Source organism: Myotis daubentonii, chromosome 15, assembly GCF_963259705.1.
Source record: "Myotis daubentonii chromosome 15, mMyoDau2.1, whole genome shotgun sequence".
Classification (NCBI taxonomy): Eukaryota; Metazoa; Chordata; class Mammalia; order Chiroptera; family Vespertilionidae; genus Myotis; species Myotis daubentonii.
Genome location: NC_081854.1, coordinates 54,956,642 through 54,969,901, shown reverse-complemented (window position 1 = coordinate 54,969,901; position 13,260 = coordinate 54,956,642). Strand labels below are relative to the sequence as shown.

General features: G+C 50.1%; 1 protein-coding gene across 7 annotated transcripts in view; it reads right to left on the bottom strand.

Annotated features, from left to right (window-relative positions):
* Positions 1 to 698: 698 nt before the first annotated feature.
* RPGRIP1L (RPGRIP1 like) overlaps positions 699 to 13,260 on the bottom strand; it is a 77,801-nt gene continuing 65,239 nt past the window's right edge. For all 7 annotated transcript variants that reach the window (XM_059668029.1, XM_059668033.1, XM_059668030.1 and 4 more), the window contains 4 exons: positions 9,465 to 9,648; positions 7,105 to 7,189; positions 4,798 to 4,931; positions 699 to 2,322 (listed from right to left, as the gene is read on the bottom strand). In XM_059668029.1, the coding sequence (XP_059524012.1) occupies positions 2,210 to 2,322; positions 4,798 to 4,931; positions 7,105 to 7,189; positions 9,465 to 9,648 (516 nt within the window). In that variant the 3' untranslated portion in view covers positions 699 to 2,209. The remainder of the gene's footprint in view (positions 2,323 to 4,797; positions 4,932 to 7,104; positions 7,190 to 9,464; positions 9,649 to 13,260) is intronic.

Genomic DNA, 13,260 nt, shown 5'->3' with positions numbered 1-13,260 from the left:
GGATAAACACCCCCCGCTCCTCTCACAGAGAAGTCGGCGCCATCCGCTCCTTCCCCCACAGAAAGGGCATTTCGTGTGGGATGTCATGTTTTAAACAATAACACACAATAAATGTCTCCAAAGCCACGCGGCTAATCCCAGGCCCCGCTGTTCGGGATTATGGTGGGGGGTGGGGGGGCGCGGGCCTCATGGCCCCGGCTGCGAGAGCCACAGGCACTCTGAGAGGCGGGAGGAGGATCGGCCAGCTGAAGTGACAACAGACCTGTGGCTGTTTATGAGGGCTGGAGAGGCTCAGCTGCAGAGGCTGCGGTCTCCAGAAGGTTCCAGAGGAATGAGTGACCGCGGAGATCCAGAGTTTGATGAGAGCGAGTCTCCCTGGAGGTGGCAGGCCCCAGGCAGGAGGCCCTGGGGCAGACAGAGCACCCACGGCCGGCGTGGCCAGGCGCACGCTCCTGGGCCCACAGCGCACATCGACAAGTTAATGTCGTACGGATGTCATTTCAAAGCCTGCTGAAGACGAGAGCATGATTGAGGCCAGGAGAGCACAGATGGTTCAAACTATATGCAGATACTCAGACTTGCATTTCTGCATTATAGCTGCTTTTTTCCTCTGTTGAACTGTAATGAATTGTCTCATAATCTATTCCATCTTCTTGCCATTAGCGGGCTTTGAATGTTCACAAATAGGAGCAAAGAACTCATTTTCCAGAGCTTTAATCACACAAAGAGGGAATGCCTAATTCTCTAAATGAAATGGCCTGTGAGCACCGGAGCAGAGATTTAATATAGCACGGCAAATTAGGTAGATTTTAATAAATTACTTATCTCCCTGAATACTTTACATATGCTTAGGAAGGAACCTAGCCTGTTTGCAAACAGTGGAAACCCGCAGCCTATAAAAATCCTTTGAAGAAAATGACAAATAAAAGAGTAAATTAAAAAATGAACTGCATTATAGCCTGGACCTCTAGAGACAATTCCTTTGCAGCGCTGATTCACAGCACCATTAAAATATCAATTAAATCCTTCAGTGAGACCGGGTAAAAGCGAGAAAATCACCTTGCGGAGCCGCTTCCGGAGGCCCGCCGCCCCGCCTCCCCGCACTGTACAGGCCCGATGTACGGCCAAGGCGTGCCCGCGGGATACCCTTCCAGGGCTGCTGAGCGTATCACCGGGCCGTGCTTTCTCGTCATTCCTCTCTATGTCACGAGCTAAGTTTTCAAAATGTAAATTGCATATACATCTGTCTCTACCTCCTCTCTCCACACACATGTTCCTGGATCCCATCACCAAAACCGCCATCACAAAATCCTTGAAAACAGGACAAATAGGAAGGAATGTCATTTTTAAGCGAGAAAAACAAACAACTTGCAGGAACTTAGTAAGTGGGTGCCAAGCCTTGTTCTTCATATTTAATTGATAGGAACTGCAGGCATCAAAGGAAGTGCTCACTGAGCTTTAATGTGCGTAAAATGGGTATTAGCATTTTAAAGAGGAGGATTAACACATTAATCCGAGTAATTTTCATATATTGCTTCTAATAAAATCTTCACAGTATAAAACTCTTAATGAGGCCAATCATGGGCATTCCACTTAGTGGGACGATTAGGGATAACATGAAAGTACTTCTTTTTCATAGGTTTTCTAAGATTTATGCTTTTTGCTTATTAAAAATGAAAATGGGACTTGCATTTCAGTTCTTCATAAGGAAATGTTGAAAATGCAAATAGTCTTTCTTATACTATCCTGTGGGTATGGACTGAGGTGCTGCCCCTTAGGGAGATCTGAAGTCCGGACAGATGGCAGCCATGGGAAGAGGGGAAAGAAACATAAACAAATGGCCCAGCCCGCATGGCTCAGTGGTTGAGCACTGACCTATGAACCAGGAGGTCACGGTTCGATTCCCGGTCAGGGCACAGGCCCGGGTTGCTAGCTCAATCCCCAGTGTGGGGCGTGCAGGAGGCAGCTGATCCATGATTCTCTCTCAACATTGATGTTTCTCTCTCTCCCACTCTCCGTCTCCCTTCCTCTCTGAAATAAATACATATATTTGAAGAAGAACCAAATGAAAGAGTATACAAAACTTGAACCCTTCACCCAGCCTCCTGTGAGTGAGAGATGACCGGCACAGAGTATTGCAGACAGTTCAGCTCCCAGCTGAGCGTGAGCGCCCGCTCTGTTCGAGGCGGCGTCTCCGGGGCAGCTCCTCTCAGGCCTCCCAGCCCGCGCCATCCTGCTCGCGGACCGACCGCAGGGCCTGGAGCGCTTCCACCGTCACCCGGAGCTGGCCGATTCTTCTGCCACCCGCTCGGGCGTCCCACACTAGGGAGAGAAGAGCGGACAGACGTTAGGATCACCCCACAGATGTCCTTCAGGTGGGGCGGCTGCAACCCTGGCTGTAAGGATGGAGATGCCGCTATGAAAGTCCAAAGTTCACTGGCATCTCAGAAAGCTAACACTCACAGCTGCCACGCGTGCAGGGAGATACACGTCTGACACATTCTAGATGCACTGAAAGGAACGACCCGTCATGTATACCTAGCGGACAGGCTGCGGGATAATGATTCCAAAAGAGTCAGGATTTCCAAGCCAGTGAAACCAAGTGTAAAAGGGGTCAGGCGACTACGAAGAAGGAGCTGTTCTAACCACTGTGCAGAAGTCACACGATCGTGATTTGGGTTGGCTAGTTACAACATTCCGTTGTAATGGAGTGGGTGTGGAATCAGACATGTGAAAATGGCAGGTCAGGAATATCCAGGTCTGCGGACTGAGGGGCTGTACCACAGGCGCCGCTGGGCAAAGCACCGGCCTCCGGGGAGCTCAGGGGGGGCCAGAGGGACGCTGGGCAGGCACCGGGGCGCCGCCCTCTGCACCCTGACGCCTGTAGGGCCTCCAGGCCGGAACTCTGAACTTTCCAAGCTCGACAGCACTTGAGTCCATGTAGGTTCCTGTTTCTATTCCGTGTGGTTTTACTCGAACTTTATGGTGTGTGTGTGTTTCATTCCAAGGAAACCGGTGAGAAAACCTCCACACAGAACTTGGTGCAGAGACTCGGGTGGAGAAGGGGCCGGCAGGGGTCTGACGGGCACAGGGGGCCGCTCGTGCCCCTGAGGGTTCTCTCTTTGGGCCTTCTCGCCTCTGGGCTGGCACAGAACACGTTAGAATCCTAAACTGACTCCCCCGAGCACGGCCGCCGTCGCTGTCTGCGCCAGGCCAGGGTGGTCACACGTGGCCTTGCAGAATGAGGACACGGCTGCTAAGCAGAACCGACTGGAAGAAAGATCCAGAATAGGAAGCGTATGTAATTTGGTTATTTCTGTCAGGCTCTCTTGCTGCTGGGTGTCTTATCAGGTGGTTTGTGTTAATATTTTAATTCTCTCATCTTTCTCTTCTGTGACCCACTGCCTTGTAGTCGAATGTGTCTGGTTTATCAGAATTCCCGGAGCAGGCTGCTAATGTGGTTATTTGATCTAATCTGCTCATATGTGGCTTGACCCTACCCTGGGAGCACCTGACATGCCTCCAGGACACGCAGCTGCCGCGTGACCGGGTGGACGGTGGTGCCCGCACGGCGCCCGGCCCTTCGGTGTCAGGGAAGTGCTCGCTTAGTGCACGAGTGAAGGCTAAGCAGACCACGTGCATCCCCCGGAGATGGCTCTGCTCACATAACGTGGACGGCCCCGCCACATTCCTCCACACACCGTGGACGGCCCCGCCACATTCCTCCACACACCGTGGACGGCCCCGCCACATTCCTCCACACACCGTGGACGGCCCCGCCACATTCCTCCACACACCGTGGACGGCCCCGCCACATTCCTCCACACACCGTGGACGGCCCCGCCACATTCCTCCACACACCGTGGACGGCCCCGCCACATTCCTCCACACACCGTGGACGGCCCCGCCACATTCCTCCACACACCGTGGACGGCCCCGCCACATTCCTCCACACACCGTGGACGGCCCCGCCACATTCCTCCACACACCGTGGACGGCCCCGCCACATTCCTCCACACACCGTGGACGGCCCCGCTACATTCCTCCACACACCGTGGACGGCCCTGCCACATTCCTCCGGCGGGTGCAGGCGCCCTGCGAGGACAGGTGGACAGGAAGCCCTGCTGGGACACACCCCTGCAGAGGTGAAGCCCACAGGTCACATCTGCTCAAACCCTCTGTCCCCCCGAGTCCTGCAGGGAACGAGTCCTGTATGACCATCACTGGACTGTGACCCCGAATGAGAGAGAAGGCTTGCAAAAGGCGTGGCTCAGTGGTTGAGTGTCGACCTATGAACCCAGAGGTCATGGTTTGATTCCAGGTCAGAGCACAGGCCTGGATTGCAGGCTTGATCCCCAATGGGGGGTGTGCAGGAGGCAGCCAAACCATGATTCTCTCTCATCATTGATGTTTCTCTCTCCCTCTACCTTCCTCTCTAAAATCAATAAAAATATATAAAAATAAACAAACAAAAAACAAAAGACTAAAACCATCTCTCAGAATAACACGCCACAGCGGAAACAAGCCTGACAGCACAGGGCCTCCATAAACACCCAATAGGAACAAACTGAATAATTCCCTGTGAAACACAACTAATTATCTTTAAATTTCCTTCCAAAGGAGGCAGGGGGAGGGCGGGAGGGGGCTGGATGGAGGACGGGAAGGCGAGGCTGTCAGTCCAGCACAGTGAGGCCTGAGCTGCACAGGATTCAGCCAGCCTGTGACTCGCTGTCCTCGCAGCCAGAAAAAGGGAGGTTTTAGTCCAGACCCTGTGGCTGAGCAGCACTCCGCCCGTACCGTCGATATTCTGCTGGATGAGGTCCCTCCCTTCCCGAAGCAGGTCAGCGAGGTCGACGTGGGCGAGGCCGATGTCCTCACACTCCAGGTCCTGCTCCTCCTCTGGGGGGTCGCTGACCACAGTGAAGCGGACGCTGGGAGGAGAAGCAGACAGTCACCGCCCCGTGAGAAAACCACCAGAAACAGAACGCCCGAGAGGGCTGATCACCATGGATGACATCTCGAAATTTGCAAATAAAAAAGAGTATTATATGAAGTCAGACAAGCTAGTATGAGAACTCCTAGCACTCTCACAGCACACCAGCCTGCAGATGGACAGCAATCCACCTTCCCAAGCTCCGAGGGACAGACATTCGTCTCTAGAATCTGAAGAGCCAGATGCTCACTGTGACAGACAATCTGATCTTTTATTTTTAAACTAGAGGCCCAGTGCACAAAATCCGTGCGTGGGGACGGTCCCTCGGCCTGGCCTGCAATCAGGGCCATCTTCCCCGGCTGCCAGCAGCCAGCCCCACCCCCTGCCACCACCCACCCTTGGTTCCCCGTTTGCCATTAGGCGATCGGAGCCTGCCAGCCTGGGAAAGGGACCAAGAGGTGGTCAGTGTGACCGGTCCAGTGGGCGTTCTGGTCGTTCCACCTTTAGGGTCAATTTGCATATTACCCTTTTATTATATAGGATTTTATTAAATTTTTTTTTCCCATCATGCTATATCCCCTCTATATATCTGACCCTATTTTGATACATCTAGTTTTTAAAAAAATACTTATTTATTAAATTGTTGGGGTGACGTTGGTCAACATGGACACACAGGCTTCAGGTGCGGGTTCTAGGTTACAAGATCTGTCTATTGCACCGTGTGCCCATCACCCAGAGTCAAGCCTTCTCCTGTCACCTCGCATTAGGCCTGGTACATCTACTTCTAAGGCTAACAGGATCAAGTGACTACAGACCAGGGAGCTAGGGCAGCACTGCCAGCAGGAATGCAGTATTTCCTATGGAAATGCACACTTTGGGAGATGCTCTAGCCCTGGAACCCCATGTGTGTCCTATAAAACACAGGGATCTGCTCCCTGAATCATGTCAGATGGAATGTTTGTGTTACTTCAGCAGGCTCTTAACTTATGATCAGAGCACCAAGTTTTGTTTCACTTTAGACACATAATTGTGGGGTTCTGATGGGACTGATTTGAATTAGTGACATGTGTTGAGGCCAAACACACTTGGACGAACCAAAGGACAGGAATTTGCAGCTGAGGACTCCTTTGATATGTGTTGGCACCACAGCTGAAACCATGCTGCTTGTAAACGACCACTTTAACCATTTTCAAAATGTATCCAGCCCAAATCTGAAGTGAAACAAGAAACTTGTGTCTTAGTTAACATTCTCAGATAAACATCTAAGCCTCTGGAAAACGGGGCCTTGGGAAATAATCAAATCCTTTCCAAAATCAGGTAAACATGACAAGAGTTTAAACGAACTTGCTGGAAATAAGTCTCCAACATTTCACTCCGTCACTGAGCCCATGCCTGCTAGCATTAGGCTTTGGCTAGAAGCTAGAAACCCTCACGCTCACACGGTAGCTGTGAGGAGGCAGAGCCTGGTGTGTGGCAGGTGGAGAAGATGAGTATTTTGAACGACACATAAAATACCGGGATTGAGATGGCCTGGTTAAGGGCACCCTTTCCGAGTCCAAATTTCTGCCTTCCTGCTTATCAGCGGTGTGACCTTGGACAAGTGCATCATTTCTCTATTGAACCAGAATTGGAAAATGTCCCTTTCAAATTTGCCCCCATGCATGAAAAGCCATGAAACAGTGAATTATGACCCGTGATAGCAAGATAAGAATTAGTCGGAAAGGCTGATGAACTGTTAAAATAGTAATATTGGTATCACTGCTGATAGCAGCCCACACTTATTGCTTAACTGCCTGTCAGGCGCTCGTCTCTCCATTGAACGTACGTTATCTCCGTTTCACAGCTGAAGGAATGAGGCACAGGGTGGTTAAGTCACTTGTCCGCGGTCACACAGCTGGTAAGCGAGGGAACAAGAAGTTATACTCAAGCCAGTGGCGGCACAGGGCCCGTCCTTGCCAGCACCGCTGGCTCCTGACAGTTACACCGCAGCGGCCATGGATGCCTCACGCACGGTGCAGGCTTGGTCTTCCAATCGCCGCAGGCAGGGCGCTTTCCAGGGAGAGACCCAGAGAGACCCACGTGCTCTCTGTCCTCACCCCGTGCCATCCGCACCCCACGGAGCTCCCGAGTCCCTCTGTGCAACCACCCGCCCCTCAGAACGCGTCCTGTACCTCCTGTTCGGCGTCTCTTCTTGGCGCAGGATGGCTTTTAAGACGTCTCTCTTCGCTTGGTTGTTTTCTTTATCCACGTAGATCACTGTACAAAAATAAATAAATAAATAAAACCCCCCCAATAAACAAACCGTCCACACAGGAAGTCACTCGGAATCTCGCCACACTAGGCCCACCCTGTGCTGCATAAGCGCGTGTTTCCCTAGACGAGCCAAGGCGCCTCCCGGTGCGCCTGGGAAGCGCAAGCAGCTCTGGAAGCCAGAGTCAACCCTGAACAGCCAGGTGCGGCGATGGCAGGCCCGCAGGTTCGTGGGCACCCTGTCAATTCCTGGTCAGGGCACAGGTCCGGCTGTGGGCTTAATGCCCAGTGTGGGGCGTGCAAGAGGCAGCCAATCAGTGATTCTCTCTCATCATTCATCTTTCTATCTCTCTCTCTCTCTCCTTCGCCCTTCCTCTCTGAAATCAATGAAAAAATATATTTTTAAAAGGTCTAAAATTTCCAAAATTCAAATGCATCCTTTAGAAAGAAATGCTGGCACTTATGAAAAATATCAGAACTCGTACAAGTTAAGCTATTTACCTTTCATTTTCACCGGAAATCACCTTTGTTTAGGACTGGCTAGATTTGGACAACGCATACCGAAAGCATATGCCTCAGAAAGATACAACCCAGCAGTCCAAACACTTGGGTGGGTTCTGAATGCTCCACCATCAAAAGCAACCCTCCTTCTGCGGGCAGGAGAGGTCCTTGCATCCTCCCTCGTGTCACGTGGCAGCAGTAAGAGATGCAGATGGCTTCACGACCTTGAATCTCAACAATCACTGTGTGAGAGAGTCATCACCCCCAATCCTTCCTTTGCCAAGTCTCTCCTCCTGTCAGCAACAAAATCTGAAGCTCTGCGTCCTTTTCATGTTCTGAATTAACCTTCATGTCCCACCAGGTAGACTGTTCAATGCTCAGAGACCAGGGACCTTGATGATCTGTACACGTCTCAGAAAAACGGGGGGCACTTTCATTCTCTTCTCCCCCACTGTCAATTCCCTGGAAGGCTTTATCCGGCCCAGACAACATTCTTCCGACCTACATTACTCTCACCTTCTTCCAAACGATTTTCTTGCTTTCTCAGCAACGTTTCCAAGGGCAATGCCATCCGATCGCTTTGTTCTTGCTCCCTTGGACTAGCAATGTTTTCTCGGTGTCGGTAGCCCAAAGAAGACAGATTTGTGTGTGTGGGGGAAACCGCTACTAACCCCTCTCAAAAAAGACGAATGAGGCTCCGTATAATCCTGGGGATCACCAGTCCAGCCTTCTCACTTTGTGTGCCAACACAGGCCCCAGCGCACAGCTCCCTCTGGAGTGCGCTCAGGCCACAGTGCAGGGAACGTCGCTGCGAGGTTCCGTCCGCTGCTGCACTGTGTGTGTTCCGACAGGGGACAGCAGTTCCGGCTCGCGGCAGGCTGGCGTGACGTTTCTCACACCTCTCCACTTGTACACCGCCACACCATTTTAAAAACACCTTCAAGTTGGTTGACAGAAGAATTTACACGTTGCCTATTGGGTCTGCACTGGTTCAGTAGACTTACATGTCAACTAGCAGATAGATAAAGCCCTGAATTAAGAGGAAACCTGCCTGCTTCTAAACATGGATGTGTGGGCTAAATGAGGAAAGGTCATGTAGGAACTTATGCCACTCGATTAAAATCCCGAACACCTAGACACTGGGAGAGACACATGCACGGGAGAGACATACACAGATATTGTAACAACATCTACATGATCACATTCATCAGGAAGGTTGAAGAAATGAGGCCACTGAACCACTCAAATCCGTATGATTAAAAAACGACTACATTGAAATGCAGTATTTTTCTATGAAATTCAATTTTAGACCTAGGTGGCATTTTTTAAATGATACTATGAGATAGCAGGAACATCTAGCAACACTGTTTTGCCACTGCTTTCATTTTAACTTTAGTATTACTTCAACATTTTCTTCAATTCTACTGCAACTTTTTTATCCTTATGCTACAGATCTGTCTTAAAAAAATTTCTTTTAATCCTCACCCGAGGATACGTTTGAGAAAGGAAGGGCGAGAGGGAGAGAGAAACATCAATCGGTTGCCTCCCGTACACGCCCTGACTGGGGATCGAATCCGCAACCTGGGTCAGTGCCCTGACCTCCAGTCAAACCCGCAACCTTTTGGTGGAGGGGACGATGCTCCAACCAACCGAGCCGCCCGGCCAGGGCAACAGACGGGACTTTCATGAATTCACTCTGCCAAGACGGCTGGGATTTGTCTGAGGAGTGAGAACGGGCGTCCTCCTGGCTCCCGCTCCGTGGCCCCCGAGCCGCACCCACCGTGGCTGTAGTTGTAGTGGACCCAGTGCCCTCTCCGGGGCTTGGGCAGCGACACGGGCGTCTCCTCGGCAGGGAGGCCGCAGAGCCGGAACTCCACGAAGAGCCGCTGCACCGTGTCATCCGCAGTCACTCGAGCGTCACTGAGGCTCAGAGCGATGATCTCGATCCGGATCTTCTCTGGTGTCTGTTTAAAGAGGGGGAGAGAGAAACAAAGCAGCAAATAAAACAGAGTCAAAAACCCTGTCCTCCCTTTGGCTATCGATTTGAAATCAAACACGAAGGCCAACGGGCTGCCATTTGGAAGGCACTGCGCACTAGTATTTAGTCACACGTGGTAGATTCTTCCCGACAGAGAGACGGGGAGAGACCCTGCCCGGGGTTGGACGTGAGCAGTGTCCCCGCAGCCCCGGTTCCCACGTGCGGCTGGAAGCACCCGCCAGGCGCCTCTCGGGAGGGGTGCGGTGAGGTCTTCATCTCTGACTGCTTTCCGGATGACAAGCGTCGCTGGCCTGGCTTCAAGCCTGCCATGAAGCGCATGCTTATCACCGCTCAGCTCACCTCAGGACCCGGGGAAGTTCCGGCTGCTCAGAGATCAAAGCCTGTTGAATACTTTATAGCTCTTATGCTAATGCGCGCAGCTCTATGAGTCCATATTAACGAGAGCGGAGCCCACCGCTCACTCTCTCAGACTCTGCCGTAACATATTTCACTCAGTAAGTAGTTTTCAAACAAAGGAACATTTTTTCCCAGTTTAACACATTTTCTCACAATTTATTGTATGCCATTTTTACAGAATTAACAAGTAAAATATGTATTTGTTTGATAGTGTAATTCGCACATCAATTCTTATTGAACAGATTTTGGTGCCACAGCCATTATTATGGGAGTCACACGAGTTCCCTGGAGTAATGATTTAGAACAAATAATAGACGAGGACTTAAAAATGAGATCACGCCAAGATAATGCCTCAGTCAAATGTTTGTTGTTGTAGTTTTACATTTGCTCCCGATTCCCCTTCACTAAACCCAAAGACATGTTCCTGAAAATGATAGAACTTCGGGTTGTAATCAGAAACTCCCAAAGATAGGACCTGTTTATGGGACCAATGTGTAGAAATTCATTGTTAAATAAGTCAGTGGGTAAATTTACCACCGTGATGACTGAGATATTGCAAAGCATACAATATAATTAACCAAACTGAAACGCTCCTGTACACATATCCTCATACAGAACAATTCCCATTGCTGTGCAACCCCCTCGGTATTTGACGAAGTAATTTTACCCCCTTCTTTCAAAGGACATTTTCTTTTATGATGTATTCTAAGGCACTCTAACTAAGAACCCAAATCTGAATATTTCACTGAGGTTATTTTATTATTCAGTAGATTCACGGCAATTGTACCCGGATGCCGGGGAGCGCTCCGCCCGTTCTGTGCCCGCTAATGCAGGGACAGGCTGCAGCTGGCAATATCGCCAGGATTAGCACAGGGTGATGAAATATTTAAAGGGAAATTTCTTCTAAAACCTAATAAATCAAATGACTGCCCAGTGTCATTAGAGGGATGGTCTTTGACTTGAATATGCTTTTCATATTCAAATCCGGGGACAGGGAGATGAATGCCCGGAAAGGCTACTCGGTTCCCACTAATCACCGAGCCGCTGCATTCACGGGCATGAGAAATGACGGTGGCTCTATTGTCTCATCTCACTCGAGGACAGCCTTCTCCGCTTGCTGGAGACGAACATGGTAAAGAACCTATTTTAAATGATGTTATTTTCTCCTTAAAAGGTACCGGGCGGCCAACATACCGCACACGAACACATGCTACAATTCTGGTTAAGCCTTTTACATAACTTGCAAGGGGACCAACTTAGAATTGTTATAATAACCTGTCTTATAAAACCGTCCTGCCTCTGCACAAAAGAATTAAAAACAAAACCCAGCCATAACAAAAGCGAAAGAGGTACACATGGTTATTTCCACACTGTGAAGATAGGCATTTAAAACTGCTCATCACAGAACCCAATGAAGAGACAAATGAACTTTAAGTAGCAGAGGACTCAAATTTAGGGAAGTGCTTATTTTGTTAATAACATATCAGCTGTGCAATCTCCGTCTGAAAACCTGCAGTATTATAAGAATGAGTTACGGTGAAACAGAAATAATTCCAAGTGAGAGGTGATACTTGGATCACAGTCAAATACACAAACAGCAGAGCAAGAACCCTCCCTCCCCCCATATTATCCAAAGGGATAAAAGAGCTTACAAGTTCTTTATATGATGCCGATCTTTCTGGTTCTGTTTTTTTTTGTTGTTTTTTTTTTACCCCCTCCCCTCGCCAGCCTGATTACTTCGATCATATGTCCTTTTTAATTCTCTAATGTTACTGACGGGAGTTATTAGTTACCATTTCTTTGTTCCTTTGATGCTACATGAATCAACTTAAAATAAATCCAAAACGGGTAAGTTCCAAACAGTATATATCTAGCGAAGCATGCTCTGAGCGAAGAATTTTCCAAATATTAGAAGTTTTGGCCACCGGGGCGAGCCAGCTTATTTTTCAACATTGGAACAATTCTGGCCACATCCTGCCGCTGTGAACCAAACGTGCGAGTGGATTATAGATGAAGGTTTCGGAGAGCAAGCAGCACGCCCAGCAGCGTAACAGACAACTCCAACTTCGAGTCAGAAACTAGCTCTCTCCTCACCTCCCTTCTCCTCTCCGTCTCATTTACCCTCTATTCCTGTCTCAGGTGAGCTCGCCATCCATCCACCTGGTTAGGGCAGCCAGAAGGTCCCGGAGCCATACCTGCCCCCTCCGTTTCCCACACCCACCGCATCCTCCAGCTCACCCACTCCCGTCCGTTTTACTGCCCAAGTATCTCAGTGATCTATCCACTGAATTATCAAAAGCTCAAGATATTGGAAACATTGTGTCAGCTACTGGGGATATAAAGACAAAAGGTGCAATTTCTTCTCTCAGTTTTCTCTCTAGATAAACTTTAGGTTCTCATCTGATCTGAGAGAGGCGCTAACCCAGCAGCTTCTAGTATTAGAACCTGAAATCCCATAGAACAAGGAGGGGAGACAGACAAGAGCAGCGCTTGAGCTCTATAAGCAGACAGGCGGGCAGTGCGAGACGGGGGGCTCAGTGACACGGTGAACCTGCTCTACACTGTGTCACCGGTGCGGCCCGCAGTGCACGCTCAGTGAATGAGCAGATCCGCGCAGGGCAGGCTGCGAGCAAGGAGGGCACTCCTGCTCCTAATCCCCTGCCCACAGCCTCAACTCTCCTCTCTCTCAAAACAAACCAGACATCGCCCCCTTTCTACTACCCTACACTCCAGCCCTTCCCCCAGCCTGTGTGCTGTTTACGGTGCTCGGCTCTCGCACCTGGAATCTTCTCCATTCCACTCACCGGAGGCCTGGACCGCAGGCTCTCCTCTGAGAGAGACAGCTGCCCTCCGAGGGCCGGCTGCTCCCGCGGGGCCCTCACCGCACGTCCGGTCACCATGTCCTGCACGGAATCGTTTACACACCGGCCTCTCTCTACTGTGAGCTCTCGGAGGCCGGGACCATCTTATTCATCTGCTGTTCAACATCCTCCCCGGGATCTGGCACATAGTAGGCTCTCAATAAAGACTTAAAGGGATAGAGGCAAGAAAGGCTGAGTATCTTCTACATATTCAAAGTGTCTTTCATATAGTGCCAGAAATTCGTGAAGCTGCGGGTATTAGTGAGTATTAAGTGCTGCAAAATAAGCAGTTGTCTGCATTTCTAGATCATAACCGAATA